Consider the following 19,320-nt stretch of genomic DNA (forward strand, 5'->3'; position numbering starts at 1 on the left):
AAGTAGGTCACATTGATGTCTTTACTTACTCCAATGTTTGCTTCTCGAACTCTAAGGGAAGCACTCTTCTTTAAGGAGAGACCTGTTCCACTACAGAAAAAGCTTTTAAAACAGTTCCCCAAACTCCAAGGCAGGTCCCTCTACTGCAATAGAATTCAGCCAAGACAAGAACCTAAGGTTTTCATTTTCCATTTAGTGGATTATGCCTACAAGATAACTTGAATTTTTGGCCAATCCTTCCCCCACTCCCCACCACATGATTTTGGTCTTTTTCTCTCCCAGACTTCTTGACAAACATGGGAGTGTGGCATTGCTGTAAAGCTCCCCACTCATAATCACAATCTTTTTTCTGTTGATTTTGATCAGATTGCTGGGTAAGCAGAATGTGTCTGGTCTTAACACTTTATACACATCTCATTTCCATCTAATTCTACATAATCATTGCAACCTCATCATTTTTAAGCAGTCCCAAACAAGAGCTGCTTAGAAAGAATTGTTTCCCCTAGGAATACACTTTCACTTTCAGATAGGCATCTACCAATTTAATCAAGACATTCTCAAAAATTCACTTACGAGCTGAAGCTAGTGGTACCGACTGATGATGGTATATAAAATAATTCTAGAGCAAATTTCACTCACACGTATACTCCAAAAGAAGAGCACTACAAATCATTTTCTAGATCACACACACCTCTATCTTTAAAAATAACAAAATAACTATTTACCTCTTTTTAAGCTCAGAAACTCATCTATCTACATTATAAAAGGCCAGTGTCCCTAACGACCGCAATAACCAGACAGACGAACCGTCACCATGAGGTGCATTGGGCACCTCTTGGTCCCAACCCCACCCCGCCCCCTCCCACCCATGACCAGCGGCTCCCAGCGCAGAAAATTCAAACCAAGGGGGTATGACTGAGGCAGCGGATCAGATTTTAAAATAAAAATCTGCTTTTGTGACACAAACATGGAGCTGGAAAAGCAGTCCGGGCTAGGCAGTGTCTCACTAGAACGATCACCATGTGTTCCTCTCCCGCCTGCCCCATGTCCGCAGTGCTGACTGGAGGTACTGCTGCGAAAAGTTGGGTGACTCGTGGCTCCTGGAGGCGGGGCGGGCAGCTCCTGGCTCCCGGCGGACTGCTCGAGGCTCCCAGCAGCAGCTCGCCCCTCCTTCACAACGTCCCACCCAGCAGCGGGGGAGGGGGCAGCCTCCCTCCTTTCCAGCCCCCAACATCCTCCGAAACCCTGGGGAGAAGTGCCCACCGCCCAGCCGGACCGATGCCTCAGGCTCCCCACCCTCGAGAGCCCACAGCCGGCCAGTGGCTGCCGCTCCCCTCAGCCACCAGCCACCAGCCATCAGCCACCAGCCCGCCGGGAGGGGAGGGGAGGAGAGAGGAGAGGAGGGGAGGGGAGGGAAGCTGTTGGTGCGACTGTCGGTTCAGCAGGCCTGCAGGAAAGCTCTGCCAGTGTGCCTCCTGCTTCACCTGTGCCGGCAGGACCCCGCCCCTGACCCTTGACGCATATTCGTGGGTGTTGCCGCCATCTTGGGCAGGTCACCGCCGGGCTGACTGCCCAGGCCTCAGGAAGCAGACGCCCGGCGGTGGCCATGACAAAGAGGTCATGGAGGGTCAAGACACTGCCTCTGGTTGAAGCAGGTGCTGTGGGAGCAGAGGGACCAAATGAAATGGTTATGTCCAACAGCCATCTAACGCCACACGTGGTGTGCGAATTCGTCATTGTTAGAGCCGAATTTAGAACTGGTGTGCCCCATTTTAAGCAGACCCCCCAAATAGACTTACCATGTTGATAATTCACTTTACTACAGAAAGAATGAACAGAGATTCTTGAAATAAGCAAAATACTTTGCAACTCATAGTATGAAACGTTTAAACATCATTAAAAATAATCTCTATGAGTAAAGGGAGTTGATATTAGCAAAATCTAATATACCCAATTCAAAATGTCATTCAGAAATGCATCTATTATGTAAAATCAAAGTATGGTACCTAGGGTTTGGAAAAAGCAACTTTACTCCGCTCTACCTGCTCATCCCCTCAGCCTTATGCTTTGCACAAAAGTCTCAATAAAGAGATGGAGCAGAAGGAAAAGTAATGCCTCCTGGCACTGAAATTTATCAGTTTCTTCAACAAATATTTATAAAAGTTGTATTAACTTTGTGCCTGTATTATAGAAACACAATACAGCTCTGTCCCTATCTTCAAAGGGCTTAAAGTCTCTGTGAGTTCCCGGTAAGGTAAACCCATAAACAGCCAAAGAAGCAGGTTCCAATACAATTCTTATTATAAAAATTACTGAGTAAAAGACTGTCCTCACTCTCCCTCTAGAACAAGAATTAAAAGAAGCAAATAAATATAACGAATGAATTCAAACACCTTTGGAAACCCCAACCCTCAGGGACTAACACAGGTTTTGTGAGGCCTAAAGTTTACGGAACCTGAAGGACTAATTTGGGGGAAGAGGGATGTAATAAGATTCAAAAATGACTTTATTTAGAATAAGAAAATAAATTACAAGTAACTGTAGGCTTCGGGAATCTGTCCCTTTCTCTTTTAAATCATTTCAGGCAGGTTATCCAAAATGCTGCTGGTTGCAACTTGCTTGCTCTGAAGCTTCCTTAGCTTTACCATAAAAATAAAAATTAAAAAAACATCTCAACAACACTCCTTTCTGGACAAAATTCTTTTTTAATTTTTTTAATCTTATCTAAGTAGTAAATACATAGTTCATAATATAACTTTTTTCTCCCTAATAGGTGTGTAGTGTAGTGGTATATCATTGTTGCTTTTATTCTATTGTTGACACTATTATAGATGTTTCCCATTTCACCCCCTCTACCCTCCTCCACCCAGCCCCCCACCTCTGGCCATCACCACACTTTTGTCTATGTCCATGCCCCTCCCCTCTGACCTCTGTCAGTCACTCCCATCTTATATAATAAAAGGCTAATATGCAAATCGACCAAACAGTGGAACAACCAGTCACTATGACGCACACTGATCACCTGTGTGATCAATGCAGGAGCTGCCACCTGGTGATCAGTGCGCTCCCCCAGGGGAGTGCCACTCAGCCAGAAGCCCTGAGCTGGGCTCACAGCTGGCAAGCGCACCAGCAGTGGCGGGAGCCTCTCCCGCCTCTGTAGCAAAGCTAAGGATGTCTGACTGCTGGCTTAGGCCCACTCCCCCGAGGACATCCCCTGAGGGCTCCTGGACTGCGAGAGGGCACAGGTGGGCTGAGGGACCCCAGCCGTATGCACGTTGGGGGTGTCCAGGCCAGCAGGGGAGGGCTGATAGGGGCAGTAGGCAGGTAGACAGGCAGGTGAGTGGTTAGGAGCCAGTGGTCCTGGATTGCGGGAGAAGTCTGACTGCCGGTTTAGGCCCACAGGATCGGGCCTAAACCGGCAGTCAAGACATCCCCCGAGGGGTCCCAGATTGGAGAGGGTGCAGGCTGGGCTGAGGGACCCCCCCGACACACACACACACACACACACTGTGCAAGAATTTTGTGCACCGGGCCTCTAGTCTATACTAATAAAAGGGTAATGTGCTAATTAGACCAGGAGACCAGACATCTTCCTACCATCCAACTTCCTTCCGGACAAAGCCACGGTGATGGGGGCCGAGGCAGAGGCGGTTAGGGGTGATTAGGCCAGCAGGGGAGGGCAGTTGGGGGCCATGAGGCCGGCAGGGGAGGGCAGTTGGGGGCCATGAGGCCAGCAGGGGAGGGCATTTGGGACCATGAGGCTAGCAAGTGAGGGCAGTTGGGGGCCATGAGGCCAGCAGGGGACGGCAGTTGGGGGCCATGAGGCCAGCATGGGAGCGGTTAGGCGGAGATCAAGCCGGTAGGGAGGCAAGTGGTTAGGAGCCAGCAGTCCCGGATTGCGAGAGGGAATGTCCGACTGCTGGATGGGGCCTAAACCGGCAGTCAGACATCCCCCAAGGAGTCCCAGATTGGCTAGGGTTCAGGCCAGGCTGAGGGACCCCCCGCTCCCGTGCATGAATTTTGTGCACCAGGCCCTAGTATATATATAAAAGCTAAACGACCATTATGACCAGACAGAAGCTATAATGCGCACTGACCACCAGGGGGAAGCTGCTCAATGCAGGAGCTGTCCCCTGGTGGTCAGTGCGTTCTCACAGCCAACTTCCCACAGCCAGCCAACCTCCCGCAGTCCCTCCCCTCAGCCGGCTGGCCCCAATCGGGACTGGGTGAGACAGCCCTGATGAGCCCTGATCGCCAGCCAGGCAGAGGAACCCCACCCGTGCATGAATTCGTGCACTGGGCCTCTAGTCCTATATAATAAAAGACTAATATGCAAATTGTCACCTCAGATGATTGTTCGACCAGGAGTTCGACTGGGAGACCAGGAGTTCCACCACTCCCTATGATATACGCTGACCACCAAGGGGCAGTGCAGAACATGGTGGGCACTGGCGACGCACCGCTGGCAACGGGCAGTAGTGGAGGTGCTGCCAGCCCCAATGGGCCCCGATAAGAGTGGGACCGCGGCAGGATGGTGGAGCAGGTGAGTGGGAGGCGCCAAGCCAAGGCGGGTGCAAGAAGAGGCCCAATCACCCCACAGACGGTGACCAGTGGCAGCAGTGAGGGGCAGGGCCGTCACCTGGCTCCCAGGTGCTGAGGGAGCCAGGCAGGGGGTCCGACCCCCTCACCTGCTCCACCATCACCCCGCAGGCAGGATGGTGGAGCAGGTGAGGGGGCGGCGGCAGGCCAAGGTGGGGTACCAGGCAGGATGCGGAGCTGCGAGGCTGGGGGCACAAGCTGAGGCTGTGAGGCTGGGGGCACGAGCTGGGGCCATATCTCTGCAGGCCACCCCAAAGAACTCCACTCATGCACAAATTCATGCACTGGGCCTCTAATCCTACATAATAAAGAGGTAATATGCAAATTGACCATCACTCCAACACACAAGATGGCCACCCCCATGTGATCAAAGATGGCCACCCCATGTGGACACAAGATGGCTGCCACAAGATGGCTGGCAGGGGAGGGCAGTTGGGGGCGACCAGGCCTGCAGGGGAGGGCAGTTGGAGGGAACCAGGCCAGCAGGGGAGAGCAGTTAGGGGCAACCAGGCCAGCAGGGGAGGGCAGTTAGGGGCAACCAGGCCAGCAAAGGAGGGCAGTTGGGAGCGACCAGGTCTGCAGGGGAGGGCACTTGGGGGAGACCAGGCCTGCAGGGGAGGGTAGTTGGGGGGGACAAGACCTGTAGGGGACGGCAGTTGGGTGGGGACCAGGCCTGTAGGGGAGGACAGTTGGGGGGACCAGGCCTTCAGGGGAGGGCAGTTGGGGGGCAATCAGGCCGGCAGGGGAGCAGTTATGCATTGTTCAGGTTGGCAGGGGAGTGGTTAGGGGGTGATCAGGCTGGCAGGCAGAAGCAGTTAGGGGCAATCAGGCAGGCAAGCGGTTGGGAGCCAACATTCCTGAATTGTAAAAGGGATGTCCGACTGCCCATTTAGGCCTAAATGGGCAGTCGGACATCCCACGAAGGGTTCCAGATTGGAGAGGGTGCAGGCTGGGCTGAGGGACAACACACACACACACACACACACACACACACACACACACGAATTTCGTGCACCAGGCCTCTAGCGTATATATAAGAGGGAAGTTAGAGGACTAAGACTGGGGGACAACCTGTGCCAATGGAGAGTTGGCTAAACTCCATCTCAGGTATCTGAAGTATACTAGGTGTACTGGTTAATAATACATATTTTGTAATCAAAGAAAACACATTAATTTCAAGAGAAACATCAAAAGAGCTTTATTCAAAGTAAAATCCATTGCTAGCTACACATTTCCACATCTTTCAGGTAATTTGTGACCAATAGAACTTTTCTTGTTTTGAGGCAAACCATTCAGAGACCCAACTTTCCACTTCTTCATACGTTTTGAAGTGCTGCTCAGAAAGTGCGTGTGCTGTCGAAACCGGTTTGGCTCAGTGGATAGAGCGTCAGCCTGCAGACTGAAGGGTCCCAGGTTCGATTCCAGTCAAGGGTATGTACCTTGGTTGCGGGCACATCCCCAGTGGGGGGGGGGGGTGCAGGAGGCAACTGATCGATGTTTCTCTCTCATCGATGTTTCTAGCTCTCTATCCTCTCCCTTCCTCTCTGTAAAAAATCAATAAAGTATATTAAAAAAAATAAGAAGAAGGAAGTGCGTGTGCCATCGATCTGAACAAGTGGTAATCTAAAGGAGCAAGGTCTGGTGAATACAGCGGGTCGGTTAATACTTCCCAGGCAAGATCTTTTAACGAGTCTTTAACTGGTTTTGAAGTGTGTGATGGTGCATCACCATGAAGCAAAATTACTTTGCCATGTCTTCTGGAACATTCTGGTAGTTTCACAATCAAAGCGTGGTTCAAATTGATTATTTATTGTTGGTAGTGATCAGTATTAATGGTTTCACCTAGTTTTAGAAGCTCATAATACACCACACCTTCCTGATCCCACCAAACACAGAGCATTGTCTTCTTTCTGAAGCGATTTGGCCTTGCAGTCGATGTTGATGGTTGACCTGGATCAACCCATGATTTTGTGCATTTGGGATTCTCAAAATAAATCCACTTTTCATCACCAGCCACAATTCAATGCAAAAAAGACTTTCTTTCGTGCCGTTGAAGCAACACTTTTCGGTTTTCCACTTGTCTTTCGTTCAGTTGATGTGGCACCCATTTAACTTCCTTTAAAATCTTTCCCATTGCTTGTAAATGATCAGAAATTGTTTGCTGAGCAACGTTTAATCTTTCTGCAAGTTGTTTTTGAGTTTGACACGCATCTTCATTCAATAATGCTTGTAATTGTTGGTCTTCAAGCTTTTTCAGTTGACCTGGACGTTCTTTGTCTTTCACATCGAAATCATCACTTTTAAAGTGTTTAAACCAGCGTTCACAAGTATCTTGAGATGGAGCATGTTCACCATAAGCTTCCCAAAATATTCAGCAGCACTTTTCTTCAAAATAAAGTAATGAATTATAACTTTCCACAAATGCTTTTTTTTTTTTTGGCACGAAATTCGACATTTTTAAGTGTAAAAATATCTATGTTAACACCTTCGGCAAATTTGACATATGAAGTTTTGAAGCTTGTTGTTAATACAACAAAATAGCATACATATCAAATCGCATATATGTCAACATATGTATAACTCCATCTATTGCAAAAAATCCGCATTATTAACCGGTACACCTAGTAGGACAATAGAGGATTTCCTCTTGTATTGTAAAGAAAAAAAGCAAGGTAAGCAAAAGTGAGCAGTCAGACCCCTACCTCCCAGACCAGAGGCTTGGAACAAGACAATAAGCAAGTACCGAATCTAGATCAAGAGTCAAAAAACAGGATAAATGAAGCTTAGACTCAAAGGGACCTGGCAGAGGGATGAAAGTTAAATTGGAGGTATCAGACTTGGACATCTAGATGAGCAAATTCAGCAGGAAGAGAGGAGCTGAAGGATGAAGATGCCCTGAAAAACAGGAAGTTTTCTAAGAGGGCTTTGGCCTAGCCCAAGGGCAGGAAGGAGTTATGAAGCAGACAGGCCCCCAAGCCAATAGGAACCTACAAATGCTCCCATGACTGACTCCAAGGAACAGCACAATTGCTCTTTTAAGTAGAGAATCAGACTTGAGATAGAAACATCTAGTACACTTTCTCTTGAACATTCAGCAATAAGATGACTTTAGATAGAAAATAAATATCTTTTAAGTTGAATGGTTAAAGACAATTACTGAAACAGATTTAAAAAAAATTTTTTTTGAGCCCAGCTGGGTGTGGCTCAGTGGTTGAGCATCAACCTATGAATCAGGAGATCAAAGTTCGATTCCTAGTCAGGACACATGTCCTGAATGAGGGCTGGATTCCCAGTGGGGGGTGTGCAGGAGCAGCCAATCAATAATTCTCTCTCATCATTGATGTTTCTATCTTTCTCTCCCTTCCTCTCTAAAGCAATAAAAATATATTTTAAAAAATGTCTGATTACTCAATTCAAGTATTCTCATTTACATATCACCAATATCAGTTAATATTTCCCTTATCTAGCATCATTATGGAAGATAATACAGTAAGTCCCTGTTTTTAAACCAGGGTACAGATATATAGCAGGAGATGAAGAGCTGTAGGAAGACACTAACACATGGCTCATTTCCTAAAGCATCAACCTGATCCCCAAAAATTTATGGAGAAGAGTTAGCTGTTAAGTACTTTTAAAACATTCAATAGCAAACGAAAAAATATTCACAAAGGCTTTAGATAACATGAGAATTCAAAAGCAAGCCACACTTAACAATCCCCCTGCCCATCTCTATTTCCTAATTAGGGCACTTGCTCTCTTTCTTCTGCTGTTAAAAACACTTAAGGTGGAAACTTTGGAAAGCAGTATCATAAAAATAAATTTAATTTTGTCACATGCCAAAACTTTTTGAAAACGATTTTTGATAGCTCTTTCCAACATGATCTTTTCTTTTTGTAAACATGCTCCTCAGATGCTCTATGAGGCTCAGGAGTCCCTGTAATCCATGACCCAGAGGTACAATTACCAGATCCCCTGTACAGCTCATCTCAAAAGCAAAGTTATTGTCTACTCACCTGCCTTTAGCAACTCCCTTTCCTTTACCAAATATCTGTTTCTAACACACTAAGGAAGCCAGTTAAATCCAAACATATCATGCCTATATAATAAAGGTAAACAGCCTTCAAGAGAGACCCAGAATCGTTCAAAGTGTACAGAACAAGGCTTTTTCTTTTTTTTTTTTTTTTGGTCTTTGTTCTCACATATTCTAAATAACTGAGGCTTCCAGATTGGTTACATGCTAACATAAGAAATGCTAGTGTATCCAACTCTGTCATGCCCTGAAATCCTAAACAGTAAAATATTGATGAAAAATTGGTACATTTTAACCAAAGATATTCATTATGTACAATGAACATTGTTGGACTTCATTAACAAATGCTAAGGAACTACCAACCTCTTGAAAACTTCACATGGCAGAGCCCATTATAAATGGAAATAAGGCAAAAATAAAGACATTTCCTAAATATATTGTGGCTAACTTTTCCAACTGTAGAATCTACTGTTAGACATCCACCCACACTTTTCACCAATAGCTAAACAAATACTGTTACCAACATTCCAAATACTCTTTCTAGAAACACAGTTTTCCTCCAAATTATTTGTATCAAATTTAGAAATAATTTCCTCCAAGACATCATGTAGGGTTTTGTCAAACACGAGAGCTAAGTACACAGTTCTCACATATATGGTACAATTCCAAATGCTATAACTGCAGTCACTATAATTGTATCTCAGCTAAAAGTCAGGATTATTGACTGCTCACTACATTCATGTTCTCAGATAAGCACTGTGATAAAACAAAAAACAGACATGCAGCCATTCCAGAAGAAAACATGATATTATTTAATACCTACAGAAAGTAATGCATAAGCAGTGCACATTAATAATTAATAGTACAAAACAAAAAGTAAATTAGTCACACAAAATTTGAAGGGGAGGATTCCTGCTAGCAGCGAACTCCAATAAGGTCCTGAATGAGGACTGACACCGAGGCTGACAAGTAGTTGGGGGATCCACCACTTACTAGAAAAACAGCAATGCAAAGGGGCTGCATAGATATGGACAAAGTAATCCAATAACTATGGCTTCACTAGCTCTAACCAACTGAAGATGTGCTTATACAAGATATAGCAAAAGTAGGCTTATAGTTGTTCATATTGAAAATAAAATATTTAATAAATAATAACCCTATATAATAAAAGCCTAATATGCAAATTGTTCAACAGAGTTCCACTGGGAGTTCAACCGCTCACTATGATGTACACTGACCACTAGGGGGCGGCGTGGAACATGGCAGGCGTCAGTAACAGGGCACTGGCAGTGGAGGCGCTGCCAACCCCCATGGGCCCGGAGGAGAGTGGGCCCACGGCAGGGTGGTAGAGCAGGTGAGCAGGGGGCAGGCCAACGTAGGTACGAGCGGTAGCCGGATCACCCCGCCAATCACCCTGCAGAGGCGACCAATGGCAGCGGCAGGGGGCGGGGCCCACACCCAGCTCCCAGGCACTGAGGGCGCTGGGCAGGAGACCTGGCCCCAGTCAATCTTCCCGCAGATGGCCACCAGCAGCCCGCAGGCCCTGATCGCCCAGGGAACTGGGGGTGGGTGGTGACGACCAACCTCCCGACCAACCTCCTGTGGCGCCTGGGCGGGACGGGGGAGGGGGGCGGGGGGGTGCTGCGACCTCTCGCTGGTTTCCTGGGGGCGGGTGATGGGGACAGAGGTGCGGTGAGAATGCTGGGTGTCTGCCAAGCTCGCTCTCACTCCCCCTGCTACCCTCCCCCCGGAATGCCAGGGCTCCCGCGCCATGGAAGCCCCCCCCCCTCCCCCCCCCCCCCCCCGCACTCAGGTGCCCGGCACCACACCACACCCACACGGCCTCTCCCGGGTAAGCGGGTAAGCCGTAAGCCGGGCTCTTCCGGGTAAGCCCTCTTCCGGGTAAGCGGGTAAGCCGGCCTCTTCCGTGTAAGCCCGGCCGCAACCGCGGGTTCGCGCAAGAGCCGGTCTGTGAGGCCGGGCCAGGAGAGTGCTGCCTGCTCAGCTTCCATGTGGCGCCGCTGGGCAGCCTAGAGGCCCACACTGCGCACCGGCCCCCAGTGCCTGGCCATGCTTATCACATCTCCGTGTGAGGACTCGGGCGGAGGGGGGCAGGTGGGGGCCCACAGGTCAGCTAGGACCTCCCTTCCACGCCAGATGTTGGGTGCTTCAGTCGTCAGCCAGGGACCACACCCATGCACAAATGTCATTCCCCCGACCTCGAGTACAAGATAAACTGTGTTTGACATACTCACAATCCTGTATACCAAAATAGGCAGAACAAAGATGTTGAACATTTTGCCTCAGAAGCATTAGTTTTTTAACTATTATATCCATTTCCATAAGTGTTCCCTTGAAATCTAGTTTATACTTTATTTTCATTTTCAACATCTTTAGGTAAATCTCAAGTGTTGGCTCAAACCTTCAATCCCTATGTTCATGGTACCACAGATTCCAAATCAATAAGTTTGCTATGGATTCTGGTTAAAAAAAAAAAAAAAGCACACATGTTCCAAAGGGTACTCTCACTACAAAATAACTAGATCTTCAATAGAATATAATTCTTAATACTTTAGTGGGCTTCACGAAGCGAGGAAAATATCCAACTGCCCCAGTAACTCCCCCAAGACAACCATAACAGCAGACAAACACCAAAGACAAAGAAAGCATTCCACAGATTGGGATGGGGGGGTGCATGGGGTAGAATATTTAGAAGTAAAAATATATTTGTTGAAATTAAAAATTCAATGGGTGAGCTAAACAGAAGATTAGACACAGCTCATTAGTAAACCAGAAGTTAGGACCAAGGAAAGACCCAGAATGCAAACAAAACAAAAACCAGGAGATGGAAATGAGAGGGCAAGAAACAGAGGATAGAATAAGAAGATCTAATAAATGACAACTTGGAATTTCCAGAAGTCCATAAAAGAGCAACAGTATATGATAAAATGGCCAATAATTTTTCAGCACTAATCAGACACAAATCCACTAAAGAAACAAGATATATATACCAAACTCATTAATAAAATCACAATGCCCACACCTGAAACCTATGTGATCATATTAATTAATGTCACCCCAATACATTTAGCTTAAAAGGGAGGGGGTGGGGGGGGGGAGATACAATGTCCACAAATGTAAAACTCGAGAACACCAAAGCCAAAGTGAGAAACTCAAAAGCAACCAGAGAAAGAAGACAGATCTCTGGCAAATTAACTAATCTAAACTGACAATAACCTCCTCAAAAATACTGGGGAAGCCAGAAGACAATTGAATAATATCTTCAAAATGCTATAAGAGCTGAAACCAGTTTGGCTCAGTGGATAGAGCGTCAGTCTGCGGACTGAAGGGTCCCAGGTTTGATTCCGGTCAAGGGCATGTATATTGGTTGCGGGCACGTCCCCAGTAGGGGTTGTGCAAGAGGCAGCTGGTCGATGTTTCTCTCTCATCAATGTTTCTAACTCTCTATCCCTCTCCCTTCCTCTCTGTAAAAAATCAATAAAATATATATATTTTTTAAATGCTATAAGAAATAACCAATTAACTGGTTTTATTTGGAATCAATTCCATTTTTCAAAAATAAGGGCAAAATATATTTCCAGATGATTAAAAAAAAAAAACTAGCTACTTTTCCAGCCATAACCCTCACAAAAGAAATCTCTAAAAGAATATACTCGAGAAAGGAGGAAAAAATCATCCCAGCAGAAAGTTCTGTAATATGACTAATGCTCAAACAAATTGGTAAAGATATAGGTAAAGCGAAACAAATATTGTCTGCATGGAATAATAATATTCTATCTCATGAGGTGTTTTTTATTCATGGGCAATAATAAACAATGGAAGATAATAGCATGTACTAGTAAGTTTATGGTGGATCAGAGTTAAATGATTTTAAGGTCCTTTGTCAGAAGTGGAGCTCAAATAATAATTAACTTTAGACATTATGTTTGTACAACTTCAAGAATAGCCGCTTAAAGATTGGAAATAGCATACAACTTCCAAACCAAAATCAGTGAGGTTTTAATATGGTTTTACTGTAGGATCTGGCTGGAGCAGAGCTGAGTTTGGCAAAAAAAAAAAAAGTCAAGGTCTAGCTCAGAGGTATCACGAACAAATCCAATTCTAATATTTGTTTGGGGTCACAGATTTCTTTGAAAAACTGTTAGTCCTCTCCCCCAGAAAAAAATGCTCATATGTACTTGTACAAATTTTCAAAGAAACACAAAAGACCTTTCCCAGACTTCCCAGAGAAAAAGAATCCCCAAGGCCTTGGCCAGCTTAGAAAGCTGAAGAGAGTTAAGTTTATGTGGGTAACAGTAAAGTTAGAAGTTCTCCCTATCCTAGAGTTAAAACCTCATATGAAATGTAAAAGGAACAGCACAGGGCATAATGTTTCAGAAAGGAGGAACTTGGAGTTAAGGAATCAAAAATGGAGATATTCCTATAATTCAGGCTTGCATTAAAATGTAATTCAACAGTTACACAAGTATTACAATAGCTGAACTGTGGAAAATAATGGCTAGAAACAAATTCCTAGTTTTAAAGATTGTAAACACCAATCTTACAATCTGGTGGGCAAGTATGCCATACACAATGAAGACAGAAAATATACACAATGATTTGTTTAGAAAGAGGAAGGGAGAGAGAAAGAAACATCCATGTAAGAGAAACACATCACTGGTTGCCTCCCGCACACACCCGACTGGGGAATCAAACCCGCAATCTGGGTATGTGCCCTGACGGGAATTGAACGCACCATTTTCTGGTATAACAAGATTACGCTCCAACCGAGCCATAGCAGGCAAGGCTACCTAGTGTTTTTAATACTCCCTTTCTGGAATGACTCAATTAATAACCGGCAATGATTAAAGGACCTACAAAAAGTATTAGTCTGGTGCACCTAAAGCGCCTCTTCTGCAAAGGCAGATCCTAATACCTCCCAACCTCAACTTGCAGACCATTGCAATCCAGAGGCTCCTAAATCTACCTGCATTCCAGAAAGAAGCTTATGGAACATAGATTCCTGTCTCCACCCAAACACTGAAAACTACTATCTCATGGTCTGAGCCAAAGAATCTTATTTTAAAAGTACCCCAGACGACACTACAAACACACACTATATAACACTATTACTCCTTATTCACTAAAATTTAACTCATATTGGCTTTGTGCACCACTGATATTCAAAACTGTAAATCAAAATCTTGCAAATAAAGTATTTCCTAAATACCATGGAAATACATTCAGTGGTTAAAATCATTATAGAGCATAAGGAAAAATTCAATGCTTCTTAGATATCACAGCAAGAACAGAAAAAGCTTATTCTAGAATACAAGAATTGAAAGCAAATTCAAAGGAAAAGCACAGGAGATGTGTTTAGGCCAGTGGTTGGCAAACTGTGGCTCGCGAGCCTCATGCAGCTCTTTGGCCACTTGAGTGTGGCTCTTCCACAAAATACCACGTGCGGGCGCACACATACAGTGCGATTGAAACTTCGTGGCCCATGCGCAGATGTCGGTTTTCGGCTCTCAAAAGAAATTTCAATCGTTGTACTGTTGATATTTGGCTCTGTTGACTAATGAGTTTGCCGACCACTGGTTTAGGCAAATGAATAAATATTCTCAATAGTTCACATTTATGATAGTGTGTTAATTTTCTTTCTTTTATATATATATATACTGGTGGCTCGACGCACAGAATTCATGCAAGAGTAGGCCTTCCTTCCCCCTGCTGCCAGCACCAGCTTCCCTCCGGTACCCGGGACCCAAGCTTCCCTCGCAGCCCCGGCTTCATCAGGGAGGACGGAAGGATTCCGGTCTAATTAGCATATTACACTCTCATTATTATAGATACATATATATCAGAGAGGAAGGGAATGGGGGAGATAGAAACATCAATGATGAGAGAGAACCATTGATCAGCTGCTTCCTGCATGGCCTCCACTGGGGACTGAGCCTGCAACCTGGGCATGTCCTTCTATCAGGAATCAAACTGTGACTGCCTGGTTCATAGGACAACACTCAACCATTGAGCCACACTGGCTGGGCTAAGATAGTGTGTTAATTTTCAAAATACACATACATTTGACTTTACTGCCCCTCAATCAATTTCACAAGTCAAATAACTCTCTTCCTTTTCTAATTTTGGCGTTCTCAATCTTTTAAGAGCTAGCTTACACCACACACAACAGATGATGGTTTATCTTAACCAACATCATAGGTCTCCTGATCTCTGTGACTTCCATTTGAACTACACATGCAGATTTTATTTATAATTCTGCTTTTGGTCAATGTATATAAAAAGAGCCATCTTATCCCAAACTTAGGAGGTTCAAAAGACTTCTCTTTCCCCCAGATCCTGATTATGTTTCCACACTAATCAGCTTTAAGACAATTTTTAAATAAGGCAGGTATAATTTCATTCTTAAAAGCTTACTTCCATTTTTGATTGACTGAAACATTCTTGTGTTTGATAATGTTTTCTCAAAAGGCCAAGACTAGATCACTGAGATTGTCCTGAAATTTAAATTAGCTATTATAGTAGTTCTCACGGGAAACCCCACAACCACTGAGAAAAAAGAATTAAGATACACAATAAGAGAATGCCTCTTCATGTTATAAAGGGTCAATTCCTTATTTGGTCCACATATTGAAGGAAAGAGTGGAACTCAGAACTTCTGGCTCTAAATCTAGGGCTGGGATTGGAGCAGGAAGTCTTTCTATACTCCACACTTCACCCTCCATATGTCCCAATCCCAGGGTAAACCTGAGCTCCAGAACAGATCATCTAAAGCAGAAGTCAGACTAAGACATAGAGGCCAAATCTAGTCCATTGCCTGTTTTTGTAGAACCCATGAACTTAGAATGTTTTACATTTTTAAATTATTTTTTAAAAAAGATTATTGTATGCCATGTAAAAATTACATGAAATTTGAATTTTACTGTCCACTAAGTTTTATTGGAACACAGTGCTCATCCATTTAGGTATTGTTTCTAGTTGCTGAGCTTAGTAGTTAAAACAAAGACTACCTGGCCTACAAAATTTAAAACATTTAACTTTCGGGCCCTTTACATAAAGTTTGTGGACCCCTGAACTAAAGGATGCTTGTCTTTTTGTGAAAGCTACTTAAATTCTTAACATGAGTCAGTCAAAACTCTAACTTCTCTAATCCTAGTTGCTGGTGATACAGGGAGTAAATTTACTGTATCTTTCAACTAACAGTAGCTCTTCCAATTTTGGAAGGCTGATGGCTGATGTTTCTTCCACCCTATCTTGTCTGGGTCCTGATCCCTTATTTTTTTATTCACAAAGCATAATTACAATTACCATTAAATTACAATAACCTTTACTAAGGATCTATTACCATATACCAGGCACCATTCTAAGTGTTGGAGATCTCACTTCTTTTTAGGTGAGAAACAACAGCTTAGCAACCAGGTAACTAACTTGTCCAAGTTCACATAGCTACTGTAGATCTCTGCTCTTACCATATACCACATTACCTCAAAAAGCAAGACTGAACTTCCTCTTTTGTCTCAATATATTCCTCTAGAATGGTGGAGTCTGAGGCCAAACGTGAAACTTCTACTTCAATTTAGGCAAAATTGGACAAAACTAGGCAACTAATGTCCCATGACTGGATACTGAAGTACCTTGTGCTCTCCCCAGCCCTGTCAAACAGCTTGTCAGCCTGTAGTATTCGTTTACAACTGCATATCAGTTCTGCCTCACAAATAATACTGCCTTGATTTAAAAATATACAATCCTATCTTTAGAAAACAAAAACCAGGCCTCAGGGATGCATGTTAGGTCAGTTAATATAATAACCATCACTTACTGAGTATTTCCTATGGGAATTGTGGGGCATGCTTTACATGTTTTTTTTTATTTAAACTTCACAGCTTTGGGAGATAAACATGGATTCCAATTTTACAGATGAGGAAACTAAACCTTCAAGGTTAATTTACCCAAGGTGACAGGGTTGGGATTCAGTAACTATGTTCTGACTCCAAATCCAGGCTCTCAACCATTATGCTGAACTTTGAAATATCAACTTTCAATCATAATATGGTCAGTGTTGCCTACAAGTAAAGGAAAACTTACAAAATGTACCATGAAAAGATACTGCCTACCATATTATTTACTTTCACCTCCACTACTATAACTTTTTCATATCTAAAACAAAACCCAGAATCAAAAATTCAATTGTACAGGTGTATCATTCCTTTCCAATGCACTTATTTCTTCCCCAATAGATTTTTTTGAGGGTATAAACCATTCTCATACCCTTGTTCCTATGAAACCTTCATGACAGGCATTCAATAAACATGCTGAATGAACAGAAGCTGTACAAATATTACTTATAAATGAATTCTGCCAGGAAAGTAGTGAGTAGAAGATACACAGAAGCAGCAAAGAAAAAATTAAATGTAATTCCTTATACACTAGTGGTAAACGTATTGTTTTCAGGATCGTTTTTATACACATAAGATACAACTTATGTATAAGGTGCCACCTTATGGAATGAGCTAAGTGTGCATTTATAATCACAAAATGAAGAGTGAATACTCAAGGCTAAACTATTAAAGAATAATCTAATGGAGAAACCAAAACCCCTCACATCCTCATACTGTGTACTTTCCCAACTGTATGTCTTAACCTGGAAGATCTTCTGCATCTTAGCCTCTAATTCTAGAATTTCCCCGTACAGAACACGTTCTTTCCTGGAAGGGAAGCTTGAGAACAAGGCGTGTTTTTTCCCTTTACATACCCACATGATCCAAGATAGTATCTTGAATACAGGAGGGCATTGCTACTGTATAAAGTGGTTGAACAGAATGGAACATTTTCAGGTGCCAGCTAAGGTACACTGACCATATACAATTTAAGGGGAGGCAACAACCTCACCATTAATTCTACAGAAGGCAGACTCCTCCTAAAACTTTTGCAGACACTTGCTTTTAAAAAAAACAACAAAAAGTTGTTAGAAGGCTATCACTGTTGGCAATAGAGCTCCATTCTGTGGCATTATTTGCTCACAAAAGAAGACACCTCGGAGGGCTCACCTGGTACTTATTACGGGTTGGTTCACAAGGGCCAAGGGGCTCTACTTGTTATAGACGCTCACTTAAGTCCCTACACATTCAGGTCCCTAAACACATCACAAAGGTGGATTACAGAGAGTTCCAGAAGTTTTAAGTCTCTTATGAATATATATTTATAAATATATATGAAACTGAAGACATTTATCCAGAAGAACAGAAAGTCTTCTAAGCTTCTGTACTCCCAGGAAGTCTACTTTGAAATACGTCAAGAAGTTACATCGAGGTATACAAAGTATGTCTAAAGATCCAAACTGATAACTCCAAAACTTGTAGTTGAAGCTGACAAAACTGCCCACAACTAAGAGTTCTGATTGCGCCCTTTCTTACTTTCAGCGCTGCGACGCAAGTGAATGATGGTATATCAGCGTTAAATTTAAATTTCCTGACTCTGGCCACAATGCTAACCTAATTAAAGCATGTGGTCAACGTTTAGCATTTTCGGTGCGATATTTTGCATCGCTTTGACTAGCAGCAGAGTTGAGAGACAGTTGCACGCTTCCTCGTGCCCCCCAAAGCCAGAGGCAAAACCCCTCACCAAAATGCTTTATTAAATGGACAGGAAAGGCACCCCCGCGCCCCTTCCAGATCCCACCGAGCGGTAGCGGGGGCTTCCCACCAGTCACCCTCCTCAGGAACTTCGGGCTCAGTCTGAGCAAGTCGCTCGCACAAGCGCTACTTCCCCGCGGCCAGGACCCCCCAGCCCCAGGAGCCTGACAACTCCCGGGAGGCCCCCCCACGCCCGACGCGTGGCTGCGACTCCCCTCGCACACATTTCCCGTCCGGCAAACTGCTGCCGGGGGGGAGGGGGCAGGCAGCGAGGTGGGCACCGGCGGCAGAGCCGGCCGTCGGAGTGGACACGGCCGGGCAGGGGCGGCGCGGGGTGGCGGGCGAGGGCGGCCCGAGGGTCCGGGAGGGGGAGGGGAGATACCTCGTACAGCTCCTCGGAAGCCATGGTGGGCAGTGGAGTTGCGGGCAGGCGGGAGGGGCAGGGTTGGGGCGAGGCGCCGCCGCCTGGCGGCCGACACTTTGTTTCAGTTGGGTCCCTGCGTGGCCTGCGCTTCCTGCTCCGCTCCGGCGCCGGTGCCCCGGAGGCGCCTCTCACACTCGCGGCCAGTGCGGGCCGGCGGCCGCGGCGGGGTTGTGCGCAGGAGCAGCTGCGCAACGCGCCCTCGCGCCCCGCGCTCACTCCCCGGCAGGCCGGCTGGGGCTCGGGCTCATCGCGCCCGCCGCGGGGCCGGGCCGGGCTGGGGCAGGCGCAGCGGCGGTACGCGGCGGCGCGGCTGCCTGCCTGGCTCCGTGGCTCCCCCTCTCCGGTGTAGTGCAAAAATCTTCCTACTTGCGACCAAAAAAAAAAAAAAAAAACCTGCCCCGGCTACTGGGCATGCTCAGTGCGGTCGCTGGGCTGGCGGAGCCCACTCCCGCGCTCCGGGTTTTCAGACCGCCCTCGCGGGAGGCGGGGAGGCCGGCGGGGCGGGGCGCCTGAGGGGAGCAGTGGGCTCAGCTCCCGGCTGAGGTGGGCGGGTGGGCTGGGGGAGCCGGCCGGCAGGAAGGGGTGTGGCCTGGGGCCGGTGGGCGGGGTCGTGGCGA

The 19,320-nt window shown here is 45.5% G+C and overlaps 1 protein-coding gene across 4 annotated transcripts in view; it reads right to left on the bottom strand.

Annotated features, from left to right (window-relative positions):
• Positions 1 to 19,043, bottom strand: part of CDYL (chromodomain Y like) — a 214,210-nt gene extending 195,167 nt beyond the window's left edge. For all 4 annotated transcript variants that reach the window (XM_054721524.1, XM_054721523.1, XM_054721522.1 and 1 more), the window contains exon 1: positions 18,662 to 19,043. Coding sequence is in view for 3 of the 4 variants with exons in the window: in XM_054721523.1 (XP_054577498.1) it covers positions 18,662 to 18,685 (24 nt within the window). In the remaining variant the exon portion in view is untranslated. The remainder of the gene's footprint in view (positions 1 to 18,661) is intronic.
• Between the last annotated feature and the right edge of the window lie 277 nt (positions 19,044 to 19,320).

This window comes from Eptesicus fuscus, chromosome 9 (genome assembly GCF_027574615.1).
Source record: "Eptesicus fuscus isolate TK198812 chromosome 9, DD_ASM_mEF_20220401, whole genome shotgun sequence".
Classification (NCBI taxonomy): Eukaryota; Metazoa; Chordata; class Mammalia; order Chiroptera; family Vespertilionidae; genus Eptesicus; species Eptesicus fuscus.